The sequence below is a fragment of the Clupea harengus genome, chromosome 14 (assembly GCF_900700415.2).
Source record: "Clupea harengus chromosome 14, Ch_v2.0.2, whole genome shotgun sequence".
NCBI lineage: Eukaryota > Metazoa > Chordata > Actinopteri > Clupeiformes > Clupeidae > Clupea > Clupea harengus.
This window is the reverse complement of record NC_045165.1, coordinates 17,183,272-17,199,003: the sequence shown is the minus strand read 5'-3', so window position 1 is coordinate 17,199,003 and position 15,732 is coordinate 17,183,272. Positions and strand designations below refer to the sequence as shown.

At 41.8% G+C, this 15,732-nt stretch overlaps 1 protein-coding gene across 1 annotated transcript; it reads left to right on the top strand.

The window, feature by feature from the left end:
• The first annotated feature begins 506 nt into the window (after positions 1–506).
• LOC105908195 (procathepsin L-like) lies at positions 507–7,065 on the top strand. Its single transcript, XM_012836672.3, has 8 exons — positions 507–613; positions 733–875; positions 968–1,177; positions 1,744–1,935; positions 2,269–2,328; positions 6,450–6,522; positions 6,698–6,803; positions 6,921–7,065. The coding sequence occupies exons 1-8, from the start codon at positions 514–516 to the stop codon at positions 7,018–7,020; spliced, it is 984 nt and encodes a 327-aa protein (XP_012692126.2). The 5' UTR covers positions 507–513; the 3' UTR covers positions 7,021–7,065.
• The last annotated feature ends 8,667 nt before the right edge of the window (positions 7,066–15,732 follow it).

Here is a 15,732-nt window from a genome sequence, read left to right as displayed (position 1 = left end):
CAACAGTTACCATGGTCAAAATACATGAAACTGTCATAGATAATGAATAGATTCATTGGATATTTTAGTAAAATATTGACTGCACAACTGGAAATGTCCCCTGTTTTCATTTCAGAGATCTGGTGACCTCACCCTAACTTATCTTGTAATGAGAAATGCTGATGTAAACTGTCCATGTGAAGTGTGATCATCACAGCCAGAACAGGAAATAATTGAGAACCAGAACTGGAATTTGAGGTCACATGGACAAAGCTGATTAAGGAGAGCAGAGAGGTTAAAAGAGCATCTGCATCCTTCACCTAAGGGCAGAAGAGTCAGTGCTTAAACAATTATCTGTGAAACTGCTTCTCATCCACATCCACATCCATAGGATCTCACAGGGAACTCTCAAACAGGTAAGAAATATTCAAACTCTCTCTCTCTTTCTCCCTCTCTGAAATACACACATATACCCGCTGTGCTTGAGAATGTAAACAATCTGTAATTCAGCATGTTGTTGTTGTGTGTGGCAGCATGAGGTTGTTGATCATTGCAGCTGCCTCTCTGGCAGTGGTGAGCTGTGCCAGCCTCTCTCTGGAGGACCTGGAGTTCCACGCATGGAAACTCAAGTTTGGTGAAGAAGCTCACAAAGTTTCATTATATATTCTTGTAATCAATATTTCAGCATATCTTTCCTTTTGCTTAATACTTTTCCTGGCAGTGATGTTTCCCTCTCCATGTTTCGTTCTACAGAGAAATCATATAGCTCACTTGAGGAGGAGGCCCATCGTAAAAACATCTGGATCTCCACCCGCCGCAGGGTCCTGGACCACAACACCCTGGCTGATCAGGGCATCAAGACCTACCGCATGGGCATGAACCAGTTCTCTGACATGGTAGGAGGGTCTAGCTAGTCATAGAGTAACTCATGACAGAATTGCTAAGAGTATTCAGTAGTTTACAGGAAACAATTCTTCTTCTTTTACAGGAAAGTGAGGAATACAGTCAGACTGTCCTTAGAAGAAGAAGCATGATCCCCTCCAATGAGACCAAAGCCATTCCCCACCGAGGCACAATACCCTCCCAACCTAAAGGGGGCGCTGCTAAGATGCCTGACTCTGTGGACTGGAGGGATAATGGCTGTGTTACACCTGTCAAAGATCAGGGGCTGTGTTTTTCCGACTGGGCCTTCAGCATGGTTAGTAACTGAAAGAGGAATCTTTTTGTGTGTGAGTGTGTGTGTGTATGTGTGTGTGTGTGTGTGTGTGTGTGTATGTGTGTGTGTATGTCATAGGTGACAATTCATCCTAGTTACCTCAGGACTCCGGAGCTGCATATAAGTATATTGATTAGACAAACAACAATTGCAATCATGCTCACTCCCAGCACAAGGCTGAAAGTGAAGCCATGATAAACACATCGCACAAGGTTTATATAGACAGAAGTTTAGCGTTCAGCAAAGATAACCACGTGGTGGATTTCTGACGTCCGAGGCAAGGATGGAAGTTTTGCACAAGGTTGGAAGAAGCACAGTTCGGCCCTTCTTATCACTTCTGGTCTAAACATGCTCTTGTACATCTGCAGACTAAGTGGCACCTAATAATCTAAGTTACACACACACACACACAGAAAAGCCATTTCATAAGCACATGATTCATACATTCTCAAGTAATTAACAGTGTTTGCAAAATATCTCCATCAGTATGTATGTGCACGAATGTGCATTTGTGTGGACATAATCTAACCATATTACCTGCATTTCAGACAGGTGCACTAGAGTCCCACAACTGCATACAATATGGGTACCTTCCCTCTCTGAGTGAACAGCAGCTGGTGGACTGCTCTTGGTCCTATGGAAACACAGGCTGCGTTGGAGGTCTGATCGATCCATCATTTCAGTATGTCATTGATAACGGGGGGATAGACACAGAGGCATATTACCCCTATGAGGGGAAGGTACTGTAAACTATTCAAATCAGCCTCTTCAGAGGTAGCTGAAATATTCTAGAAAGAGACAAACCACAGAGGGAAAAATGAATGGGGGAATCCGTATTGATAAAAATTGTGGATCTGTAACTGTATAGCTTTGTACTTTTAGAGTCTCGTTGACCGTAGTGTGTGGGGTTATATGGGGTTACACCTACGGACACAAGTGTCTGCTAAATGCAATTATGTAAATGAACTCGCAAGAAATGCAGTTTCATTTTGTTGTAGACCTGGTGATTGTTGACCATGGGAAACGTTGCGACAGAAGCATGTTCTAATGGCCCTCATTTCAATATCTATCAGGATGGATCCTGCCGCTTCAATCCCTCTGGTGTTGGTGCCACCTGCAGTGGATATTCTGATGTAACCTATCTAACCTATCTAACTGGCCGGGAATACTTTGTCGCCCTCGGAGACCACAGCTCAAAAAACATTTGTATGACCTGTGGGGTCCCTCAAGGATCCATTTTAGGGCCCTTACTTTTCAGTCTATACATGCTACCCCTTGGTAGTGTAATTAGGAGGCACAACATCGACTATCATAGCTATGCAGATGACACCCAGCTCTATATTTCTGTAACACCCAACAACTACAGCTCTATTGATTGTTTGGTAAATTGCATTTCTGATATAAATGTATGGATGTCACAAAACTTTCTCCAGCTAAACCAAGATAAAACAGAGGTATTAGTCATTGGTGAAAAAAACGAGAGAGAGAAACTAACTGCACACTTAAAAACACTAGCACTTAACACCAAGCACCAAGCCAGAAACCTAGGCGTCATACTTGACTCAGATCTCAATTTTGAAACCCATATCAAAAATATAATTAAAACATCTTTTTATCACTTAAGAAACATTGCTAAGGTGCAACCGTTTCTCGCTCAGGCTGACACCGAAAGACTGATGCACGCGTTTATCACGAGCAGGCTAGACTACTGTAACTCGCTTTTGTCTGGTCTACCAAAAAAAGCCATTAGTCAACTACAAACAATACAGAATGCAGCAGCGCGAGTCCTCACTAAAACAAGACGGAGAGCGCACATCACACCAGTATTAAAATCACTGCACTGGCTACCTGTTAGTTTTAGAATAGATTTCAAGGTTCTCCTACTAGTCTATAAATCACTCCATAGTCATGCACCTGAATATATAACAGACATGCTCTCAAGGTACACACCCAGTAGATCCCTGAGGTCCTCCGGCACTGAACTTCTAACAGTTCCAAAAGCCAGGACAAAGAGACATGGGGAAGCAGCTTTTAGTTTCTATGCCCCCAACCTTTGGAACACTCTGCCAGAATACCTAAGAATGGCCGAAACGGTTGAAACCTTTAAACATGCACTTAAGACATACCTCTTTGATCTCGCTTATCACTCACTGTAAAATGTATTTAACATTTATGGAACATTTATTTATTTACTTATTTCTGTCTCTTTTCAAGTATTTGTACCCCCCCCCCCCCCCCAGCAGCTGTCACTTAGTTTGACGATAACTGTGCTGAGCAGTCCTTTATGGTGCCAGTGCGGTTAGTACGTAATTTCCTGTTCATTTATCTCTGGCAAAATCTGTGTCTTTTTATAAGTGTTTTGTAACTTGTAAAATGTATTTATTTAACATTAATGTAACATTTATTTATTTATTTACTTATCTGTGTCTCTTTACAAGTGTTTGTAACCCCCCCCCCCCCCCCCAGCAGCTTAGTTTGACGATGACCGTGCTGAGTAGTCCTTTACGGTGCCAGTGCGGTTAGTACGTTTATTTTATTTAATTCATTTATCTCTTGAAAATCTGTGTGTTTTTTTTACAAGTGTTTGTAAACCCCCCCCCCCCCCCCTTTTCTTTCCTACTGTGAGGCGCATTGTGTTACTTCCTTGTATGAAATGCGCCGTACAAATAAAGTTTGATTTGATTTGATTTGATGTAACGCCCAGTGGTGATGAATCTGCACTACAGTCAGTGGCGGCTGGTGATTTATTTTTTTGGGGGGGGCGCAATCATAGACATTCATAGACTATGGGCACAGTTGGGCAGTGCGGTTTAAATAGCACTCCACAATGAGAAAACAAAAACACAAGAGAGGTTTTGGGTAGAATATATTAAAAAACAAAGATTTACGTATTTCATGAAAACACAGTGCTCAACACTGTCCACTAACAACTCTCAACAAACTGTAAAATTGGGCATGAGAGGTTTAGAGCAGAATGGTTTAAGAAACATTGGGTTGGGTTCCAGAGGTTTAAATATTGGGTAGTAGAGGTTTAGAGTAGACTAGTAGAGATGCACCGATACCGATACCAGTATCGGTATCGGTGCCGATACTTCGTTAAAATACTCGTACTCGTACTCGTTGTTGAATTGCCGATACCAAGCACCGATACCACTCATCAGTATTTCACTGCATCAAACTGGCCGGGCTATGCTGACACAAAATGTGATTTATTGTCCTACCTGTCCTACCATTCTCTGCCAGACTAGTAAGTAGCTTATTTGCCGTCTTGTGTTGCATTTGCTTGATGTTTGACTGTGTTAGGAAAATTTGTCATAGTGTCAAAGTATTTCAGTATACAGGTTTCGCTAAATTTAGCTGCTAGCATCTCGTTAGCGATTAGCAATTCCGTTGTGCTGCCTTAACGGCGATTTGGGCTCATTTTAAGATAAATGACGACGACAGGAGTAAGGCACAGTGTAAGATCTGCACTGCTACGGTGTCGAGGGGCGGAAAGGAAAGTACTCTGTTTAACACAAGCAATTTGATTAAACATCTGAAGACGCAACATAGTGCTAAGTACACAGAGTTCACTGATGCTAGTGGCGCAAGACCGAAGCAACCAATCTTAACTGACGTCTTGCAAAAGAAAAAAACGCGCACGCACACACAGAGAGAGAGAGGTAGAGAGAAAGACTTATAGTGCCACATAGGTTAAGTGATTGTTTGTGTACTTGAGCAGGAGATTCTTCTGATCCTTTTGTAACTGAAATGTGCTCTTGTGCTAATCCAGTAATAGTTCTGTTCACTTTTTGTTAAGCAGACTGTGTTGTTAACTATGCAGCAAATTGAATTGCCTTTATCTGGTTATATTTGCATTTTGTCTAATGTGATGATATTGTCTGTTTGAAGGCTTTTTTTGTGTGTTAAAACCAGAAAGCTCTGTCTATTTTTGGCTTGGGATAGCCTTCTGTTAATTTTGTACTATAGGCTTGACATAATCTGCAGAGGATAAAATAAAATCTGCCTCCAAATTAATTGCACTTTCATGGAGACCAAATCTAAAAAGTATCGGTACTCGGTATCGGCAAGTACACAAATAAAAATACTCGTACTCGTATCGGTTTGTAAAAAAGTGGTATCGTGCATCCCTATAGACTAGATTCAGAAACATTGTGTACAAGAAGTTTAAAACAGAGTAGATCAAATTTTTTTTTTTTTTTAAACACAGGGTGTAGAGGTTTAGAGCAGAATAGAGTGAGAAAGACTGAATGATACCAGTAGTTTAGAGCAGAATAGATTCAGAAATACTGGATTATACTAGAGGTTTAGAGCAGAATAGATTCAGAAACACTGGATGATACTACATGTTTTCGAATGCCAATTCGGTACCCTTCGTCCAACTGCTCTGCAATACTCAGTCTTCCAAAGAGGCTTAGCTTCAGGCTGTTAGTTAGATGGCTGCGGCAAGATTCGTGCTTCTTACATTTATCGTTGAAGTGCTTTAGATCCCTCATCCCCGTTGCAGTCCAGATTGTTTCAGTCCCAGGACTTTGGAACAACAGGCAGGGGAAACCAAAAAACGCATCACTCACTGAACAACCAGCTAACCAGCTCCGGTTAGCATACAGGCTTGAGGACAAGCTACGGGTGTACGTCCTCCCGCGGTCGATGCTCTGCTGCTGCATTTTTTAAATCCGGACGTTCGGGTCCCATGTCTTTCAATCTCTTCTTATCGATATCTGATCGTCGATTCGAAAGTTTTCAGTCGGCATACTCACAGAATCAAATTCTCTGCTAGCTATGTTGCTCTCGTAGATACGTGAGATGTATATGGGATGTGAGAGAATGATAAAGGTCTCTGATTCGACGAATAGTCCAGTCGCGTTGAAATAAGAAACGATGTCATTGGTCAGGGCGCAATTTTTTGCGCCCCAGGATCGAACTTTCCTCCGCCAATGAGAAGCTGTCCTTGCTCAAATGTATGAGAAAAGTATGAGAGCTCCCATTGACTTCCATTTGGCCGGCGCCCCTCCAGGGAGGAGGGACTTATCTCAGTGATAACGAATGGCAATATATTATATTTGGTCACATTTAAGTGGTTGTTGACAGGGGTTTACGGGCTCCCACACACATTTAACGCGTTAACACAGTACATTTCCTATTTTAATTGTTTGGTATATAATGTTTTTTTACTTTTTTTTTTTTTTAAAAAGAGATGTTAGGAGGGGCGGCGCCCCTGCGCCCTGTATTGACGCACCGCCACTGACTACAGTGGTATGTGGTCAATGTGGGACCCGTGTCTGTGACCATCGATGGTGAAGACCTAATCCTGTTCTATGAATCTGGTAGGTTGTCTCCTACACCTACGGTACTGTTAATTGCAGACCTCCACTCAGGCATTGATTGATCAATTGACTGATTGATTAATTGATTGACTGGATGTAAGGGGACCACTATGAGCCCAAGAGAAGAATGGTGGGATATTAAGTTGGATAATTTTGTGTTTAATGTTTTGCAAAGGTGTCTTCTCTGACCCTGACTGCAGTAGCAGTAAATACAAAACTGATTTGTTGGTGGTGGGCTATGGAACTGAAGATGGTCAAGGCTACTGGTTGGTGAAGAACAGGTAGGTTGCCATCACATCGTAACTCAAATAAGATCTGTCTATCCATCTAATGGTGGTGTATTAAATAAATGTCTGAACAGTAGTGGTGAGAGGCTGTTTTTGAATGTATTTGTATAGCTTCGGCGTTTCTTGGGGAGAGGAAGGCTACATCAAAATGTCCCGGAATCACGGCAACCAGTGTGGCATTGCGTCTCATGCCTCTTATCCTACAGTCTGATGGTGATTTGGTGACAAATACTGTATGACTCGGATGACATAAAATTTGAAACACTCCAGATTATATCTACATTTTCATTTTACATTTAGTCATTTAGCAAACGCTTTTGTCCAAAGCGACGTACAAGGGAGAGAACAGTCAAGCTACGAGCAATAGAGACTTAATGTAACAATAAATACTATTTTACATAAGAATTAGAAAAAAAAGTGCAGGAATGTAACTGCTGTAAGTGCAAGTTAAGTACTAGTAGAAGTGCAAGTTAGGAAGGGAGATGCTCTCTGAAGAGTTGGGTCTTCAAGAGCTTCTTAAAGGTAGAGTGACGCCCCTGCTAGAGTTTATTAGTGTCAGTAATTGACAGAACATTCAATTCATTGGGCCATTTCTAATTGCCTACCACGGGTGGCTGAGATGGATTTAGTTCTGACGCGTGTAGGAAAGATGACAAGTAGAGGTGAGTCCAGTTGGTCCCTTTGACCGTTTATTGTAGAATGGTGGATAACAAGTTGTTGGAAATAAAATAAATTAAACTAAAGAGTCTTTCGTAAAGCACATGGTTCCTTTGGAAACGTCCTGGCACATGGTCAAAAAACTGTTGCCTTCCTCAGCCACGCCCAGATGCTCTGGCTGCTGGATTTTAAGGCCTTTCCCCCTTGGGCTCCACCTTCAGCCTCTCAGGTAAAGTTCAGGTGTCCTCTAGATGGGGTAAAAACACCTACGGCCATAGTGTCACTCATTCATTCTTACACACTCACACTTGCACATACTAATAAAGAGAGATAACATAAGAATCAACATAAAGGTTAATTTGGCTCCTACATACCGGCCCCTAATTGTGTTTGTAGAGGCAAAGACAATTATTTACATTACAAAGGAGCCATTTCTATTCGCAGTTTAGGTATTTTCAATCATTAGGCAATCTTATAATGATCTCAAAATATAAACTCAAAGTGAATAAATTCACTTATCTTGAACTCTTTCGGCGTTCATGGTTTTACCTTACAGTCATCACCCTCGAGCAGTAAACAGATTTTGGACACTGGCCTCTCCAGTACACTCGTCCTAGTTTGCAGCTTCACTACACGGACATGGCCTCTGGCATCAGGCTTGGCCTCTAAGACTCTTCCCAGTAGCCAGGAGCTGCGAAGAGCGTTGTTATCTGCTATTAGTACAATGTCGCCTGGGACGAAGTTTCTTCTGGTTCTTGACCACTTTTGTCTTTCCTGGAGGAGAGGGAGGTATTCTAGCAGCCATCTCTTCCAGAATAGCTCGGCTATATACTGGACCTGTCTCCAGCGTCTTCTGTGGTAAAGGTCAGAACTTGAAAAGACTCCAGGGGGCAGAAGTGGGTTAGTTCTGTACAGAAGTATGTGATTTGGAGTTAGGGCTTCTAAATCTTGTGGGTCATCAGATACTTTTGTTATAGGCCGGCTGTTGAGAATTGCCTCAACTTCACAGAAAACAGTGGTTAGGCCTTCATCATCTAAAGTTTGCTGCTTCAATACTGAACATAGGACATGCCTTACCATTCGGATGAGGCGTTCCCAGAACCCACCATGGTGAGAGGCAGTGGGGGGATTGAAGCTCCACTGAACTCCCTCCTTCCTTAGAGTTTGTTGGATCTTTCTGTGTTCCATGGCTTGAAGTGCTTCTCTCAGCTCTCTCTCTGCACCTACAAGGTTAGTGCCATGATCGGATCTCATGTGTTGTGCTGGGCCTCTTCGACACAAAAAACGTCTGATGGCATTGATGCACGAGTCTGTGGTTAAAGAACAGGCCACCTCCAGATGTACTGCTCGGCTGGTCATGCAGGTAAAGATGACGCCATACCTTTTCAGCATGCTCCTGCCCCTTCTCACCTCAAAAGGGCCGAAGTAGTCAAGACCAACGTTCGTGAATGGTGGCAAGTCTGTGACAAGTCTTTCACCTGGCAGATCAGCCATCTTTTGTTCACCAGGTTTTCCTCTGTTCTTTCTGCAAGTCACACAGTGAGAGAGAACCTTCCGTGCAGCAGTGTTTTCATTTACAATCCAGTATGTTTTTCGTACCTGGGATAGCATATGGTTCCTTCCTCCATGTCCAGTTTGAGCATGGATGTGGCGCAGGATCAGAGTGGACACGTGGTGGTCTTTGGCCAGAATGGCAGGGTGTTTCCTTTCCTCTGGCATTGCTGATCTCCTCTGAGAATGCCACCATCCAGCATCGGATCCAGTCTGTAGATGCTGCTGCCTTTTCTCACACAGGATGCTCCCTCTTGCAGCATGCTGATTTCCTGTGGGAAACTTTGTCTCTGCACATAGGTAAGTATTGCATTTTCTGCTCCTTTTAGATCTTCAACTGTTATTGATTCTTTCATGCTAATCTTGACAGACCTTGTGTTTATTCTGGTTGCCCTTTGATACTTACAGTCGTCCTTTGAGTCCTTTCTTTTCTGCACCAAGTGCCTCAATGCATCCTTCACCTTCATTATCCATGCAACAGCTACTCTCAACTTCAGCCAATCTGAAAAGTAATTGAGTAACTTGTCTGTGGGCCTTTCCTCACATGTCTGCATGATGGAATTAACTGTTACAGATTTTCTGACCTCTTGGTCATCCGTACAAAGCTGACTCCTGTCTATTGGTTCATTTGGCCAATCCTCTTCTGATGACCAGAGGAACTCTGGTCCACAGATCAATCTTTGATTTCTCATGAAGCTCTCTGCACTCACACGGTTGTTAGGCATTGTCACCTTATCAGCTTTAAAAGGTAAGTTAATGCAGTAGTGACCCTCTATCACTTTAACAGATGCATTGGCAATGTTCAAGAACTTCTTGTCATCTACTGACATTTCACTTTTTTCATCATAGACTCTCTCATTGAAATCAGTGTTGTATTGACTCACCAGAAGTTCTTGCAGGTTAACCAGGGAGATCCTATTAGCAGTCACTGTGGCCTTGTCCACACCTTTACTGCATCCTCCCAATGGACCATTGACTACCCATCCTAGTAGGGTTCTTACAGCATAGGGCCCATCTTCTTGTGAGTTGATCACCTGCCAGGGTTCCATCAAATTTGCTGCATTCATGCCAATGAGTAAATCAATGCCAGAGTCTATTTGGAGTAATTGGACTTCACTGATATAAGGCCTTTTCCTTAAATCCGCCTGTGTTGGGATGTCGTCCTTTGTCACCGGCATAGACCTTTGAGTGAAGACTTCAGGTAAAGGAAGGAAGTTGTTGCCTTCGAGTTCGCTCACTTCTAGACCTGACACCAACGTGCTCTTGACAGGCCGTTCTTGTGACATTGTTTTTAGCAAAACAGTTGTTGGTTTCCCTTCCAGGCTCAATTTCTGCGCCAGCCTCTCCGTGCAGAATGTTGCTGAACTGCCCGGATCGAGAAAAGCATAAGTTTGAATGATCCTGTTGCCTTTCACAGACTTCACTTGAACAGGTAAGATTGAAAGTGCACATTTAGAGTTCCCGGCCCCATTATGCCGACAAACATTGGACTTCACCTCTTTGATGTTCTCTGGTGGCTCTGCTGACTTTATGGTCTCACCTTTGACCTGGAAGTTGATGTGAAGCACACTGGGATGCATTCGGTTGCAGATGTTGCATGACAGACGCCCTGCATGGCAGTCTTTGCTTCTGTGTCCTGTACGCAAGCATCCAAAACAGAGTGCCTTTTCCTGTAAAAGATTCAACTTTTCCCTGTGTGTTTTCTTCTTGAAGTCAGAGCAGTGCTCTAGACTGTGAGCACCATCACAGCAGAGGCATGGGGATTTGACATCACTGTCCATATTTGAAGTCACTGTAGTGGTTACTGCTGCCACATTAGCTGCATAACTAACCTTGGGCCTAAACATGGGCTTGCTTACCTCGGGCCTTTTACTCCTACTTGCAACTGACTCTTGGATATCTCCAAATACTGGGTTGGAACATATCTTTGCCTGTTTCTCAATGAACTGTACAAGATCTGCAAATGTAATCTTGCTGTTGCCATCCAGTTTCTCCTGAGCTTTAGTCCTCCACTTATCCCTAAACTTGAAGGGTAATTTCATGACTAAGGCTTTCAAGGTAGAGGCAACATTCAGTTCCTCCATGTAATCCAGCTTTGTCATGGCATTACAGCATCCTTTCAGAAACAGAGCATACTCATTCAAGGCCTTTGGGTCTTCAGGCTTCAGGATAGGCCAACTAAGAGCTTTCTCAATGTAAGCGGTGGAAATGTTATACTCATTGCCGAAATGTTCATGCAATAAGAGTTTGGCTCTGAGATAACCCTGATCTCCATCCATATGCTGACAGCTTTTTACTAGATCCCTAGCTTGGCCCTTTGTATATTGTTCAAGGTAAAACAATCTGTCTTGTCCATTGTCTGTTTTACTCTCGATGTTATGTTCAAAGGAGTTCATAAATGACCTAAACTCTAAGATATCTCCATCAAAGACAGTAACCCTTTTAGGTGGCAATGTAGATAATTGCTGCTGTCTAAGAAGCATAGACGTGATTTCGTTTTGTCTATTCAAGATCGCAATTAGATTACTGGGAGCTACATTGTCCTGTAACGACCTGACCTGCTCTTGTTCAGGCAGCATAGGACCTGCCTGGGAGATTACAAGATCATCAACCAGCGGTCTGTATTCTGTACTGAGCTCAACTTTGTCAGAGTGATCAATGGCTTTCTCCTTAATAGGTTTCAAAACAGCATTACCTCGAGTTGCACGATCTGCCTGCAGATTCAATGCAGACTGTGACCTTTGAGCTGGACCTACGACCTCTGGGGTTTCCTGGAGTAACCAATGTCCTATATGGTCACCCAGTTCACCTTGTCTGCTGCTTGCTTGAAACAAAGGTACGTGTTTCGCTCTATCCTTTGGTCGAACAATCCTTTCTTCAAGCATGTTGGTTGTGAGAGCCACTTGTTGCAGTGTGTTCATGTTAGCGAGTTCCAGGTTCCTTTCCTCGAAGTACGCGTTCATGCCATCAGCTGGGGTAGAAGCCACTTGCTCCTCAGCACCAGCATACACTGCAAGCTTGGCATTTGTAGCAGACAATTCAGCCTCAAAATTCAAAGTCTCCATTTGCCTTCTAATTTCTTCTCTTTCCTTGGATAAAAGTTGTTCTTTTTCTTCTAAAGCATGCCTTTCTTTCATAGTAGCAGCCTTGGCTAAAAGTGCTGCCCTTTCAGCCTGTGCTACCAGACGAGCTGAAGATGAACTTGATCTTGAACTTTTAGATCCCCTACTAACTGAAGAGATGCTGTCCTTGGGACTAATTTCATCTTCCTTCTCTGTTGGAGGTGCAACTACAGGACAAGATTTAATCCATTTATCAGCCCCTGTCCTAAACTCCTCAATAAGAATCCTCTTCGGTTCATACCACTGTCCTGTGTCTGTAACACATTCATCCTTTGACAGAAGCTCTTGATATTGTTTGTGCAATTCATCAAACTCCTCCAACACCTCTGTATATTTTTGTAGGTTCTCCTTTACTTGCTCCAGGCTTGCTGGATCAGACATGAGTTCCCTCATCTGATTCATTTTGCGAGTCAAAGCAGCCAATTTATTCTTTCTAACTTGTTTTGCTTCTTTCTTCTTATTTTCTAACTCAAACATTTATTTTTGCTTTTCAGAGTCAACAGAAGTAACCGCATGGTCCGCCATATTGGAAACTGAACCTCTTTTCTCAACTTGACAAACTTAAAAGTCCTTTTTCTTCAAAAATATAACTCAATAATCCACAAAAATGATTCTTCTTAAAACAATAAACAAGATTCCTTTCAAAGTTTTTTCGTAAACATACCGATTGCTGCGGATTCACTTGGATTCAACCTTCCACTCCAGAGTGGCACATGCCCTTGAATTCACACTCCCTTTGTTCCAGTATCCAATGTTGCTTTCTTCAAAGTACATCCATCCAAGGTAGTTTTTTGACTAAATGTAGCAGCAATTTCTAATTGCCTACCATGGGTGGCTGAGATGGATTTAGTTCTGACGCGTGTAGGAAAGATGACAAGTAGAGGTGAGTCCAGTTGGTCCCTTTGACCGTTTATTGTAGAATGGTGGATAACAAGTTGTTGGAAATAAAATTAAACTAAAGAGTCTTTCGTAAAGCACATGGTTCCTTTGGAAACGTCCTGGCACATGGTCAAAAAACTGTTGCCTTCCTCAGCCACGCCCAGATGCTCTGGCTGCTGGATTTTAAGGCCTTTCCCCCTTGGGCTCCACCTTCAGCCTCTCAGGTAAAGTTCAGGTGTCCTCTAGATGGGGTAAAAACACCTACGGCCATAGTGTCACTCATTCATTCTTACACACTCTCACACTTGCACATACTAATAAAGAGAGATAACATAAGAATCAACATAAAGGTTAATTTGGCTCCTACACATTCAATACATTCAATACAATTACAGTACATTCATTAGTTGATGACAGAAATCCCATTCGGTTTAACAATGTTATTTGAAATGCGAATTTGTGCACACAGTATTGATTTAATTTCCAGATTTATACGCCTTCCTTACAATGAAAGTACTCTGGCCAAGGAAGTAGGAAAGGACATAGCGCCTATTACATAAGTAAATAAGTAAGAGGCCACCAAAATCGAAGAAGTCACAACTTTAGAAAATATTTTGTATTTCATATAAGTATGTTTAACAACTGAAAAGTATTAGGTTGGCGAAAAAGCGAAACGGGTTAGGACTCGTATTGAGAGTCCTCTGTGAGAAACCTAATATTTCTCTGTCTGTTTGTCCCAGTTTCATCTTTCATTTTGCCTCAACTCGACATTAGACACCCTTGGACAAGAGAAACCAAAACAAAACAAGACAAGATAGTTAATTAGACCATATTATGGTCACTGCTACAATTTATAACTTCAAATTTCAGCTCACAAATTATGTCCTCTAAAAATGTTCGATGTTTTCAGGGAAATGTGTCTTTTTAAAGACGTGTGGTGTGAAGTTCCCCAAAAAATGAGCAATGACTGTTCTCTAGGTCTGTAGCCTGTTATGTAAACATTATGGCAGCCTGATATGTGATCTGCAAACCATCAGTCTTTTCAATGGCTGACATCATTGGGAGTTAAAGATCATTATCTAGCCTATGAGCCTGATTAAAGTCTTCCTTCAGCTGTCTCAGCACAGTTCTTTTCAGCTTAAGAGTGAGGTGAAGTTCACTGATTGTGTATCTGTACACATATATGTATATCCTTGTCTTAGTCATGTCAGGCTTTGTATTCCATGTGATCTCAGCACCACATACAAAACCACAGTGGTCACATGTTTGATACGTGGTGTCCAGTTTCCTCTTCCTGCAGCCATATATACAATTGACCAAAATACAGCCTAGATGACTTCTGATGTAGTGTGATGTTTATATATGTTACCTAAATAAAAAAGTAATCTTCAGAACATGAATCTTTGTTTTGTATCATGATTTTTTTCAGCAAAACAATTCTTGCTCATGTAGCATGGACCCAATAATAAGTGCTCTTATTATAATGTACTTCAGTAAGCTGCTAATAATTTAACATGTGAATGAATGGTATGAATATACTATATGTTGCTAACACCAACTCTAAACCTTATCCTAAGTAAAACACCAAGTATAAATTGTAATGATCTGTACTTAAAAAAGGGCTGCATTGATCACATACCAAGTACACAGGAAAAACCTGACATACAGTGTTGCCTAATATATTCGTACCAAAACGTAAGCAGAGGAGGAAGAGATAGTAATTTCAGCTGGGCCTATCAGTACGTCATCAAGAGTGGAGGAGTGGACACTGAGGACTCATATCCTTATACTGCTATACATTTAGACAATAAATGTACTCGGACAATCCTCTTCAATGGACAGATGTAATGTAGATGGCTGTGTCATTTTTGACCAGCTGTAGGTAAGGTGAGATCGTAGGAAATTTTCAATCTATCCCAATCTGAAGTATCCATCTATTTGCTAATAGTAATAGAATACATAAATGCTGATGAAGAGCCCATACACAGAATAATGCACATCTCTCTAATCTCTAATCTCTAATGTCACATATCTCTCCACCTGTCCATTTACATACATTTCCCTAAAACAGGATCCTTTACTAATAAAAAGTATAACTTGTCTGTAGTGTGAGTAGGTTTGGATAAACAATATATTATAGAAATGTAACAAAGTAATGTTATTCTTTTCACTGCAAAGAGACTTAGATAAAAACAGGGCACGTGCTGTCAATCATAAAACAGGACGATATGCTATTGACAGAAATATAAATGCCTCTCGGGATGACAAATGTCGCTTCAAACGCTCTGATGTTGGCGCCTCCTGTAGAGGATACACCAAGGTGAAAACTCCAGGAAATGAATCTGCCCTTCAAGAGGCTGTGGCCAATGAGGGACCCGTCTTTGTCTGTGGCCATTGATGCTGAGCAGGACTTCCGGTTCTATGAGTCTGGTGGGTTCTAGGGTACATTTTTGTCACTGTAAGTCATATTGAAATGGTAAAGGTCTGATCACCTTTTGAATTAAGAGTTTGATTGATTGGTTAAATGATTGGTTTATTGGTGGAATGATAGATTGACTGTGCATAGTATCTATCTACCTGTCTGTCTGTCTGTCTGGAACCTGGTTATGAGAATGTCTTTGGATAAATCTGAGAGTGTATTAGTAGAAATATAGGAAGTTGAGTGGAGGTTTGAGTGTGCATGTATAGAGGGATGTTCAAGGTTTCGGTTTCAC

Excerpts from the sequence above, each read along its gene's own strand:
- LOC105908195 (XM_012836672.3), top strand. The coding sequence starts at position 514 with ATGAGGTTGTTGATCATTGCAGCTGCCTCTCTGGCAGTGGTGAGCTGT. Across the intron at positions 2,329-6,449 it reads CCTGCAGTGGATATTCTGAT|TGGTATGTGGTCAATGTGGG; the intron begins GTAACCTATCTA and ends CACTGACTACAG. Across the intron at positions 6,523-6,697 it reads AATCCTGTTCTATGAATCTG|GTGTCTTCTCTGACCCTGAC; the intron begins GTAGGTTGTCTC and ends TGTTTTGCAAAG.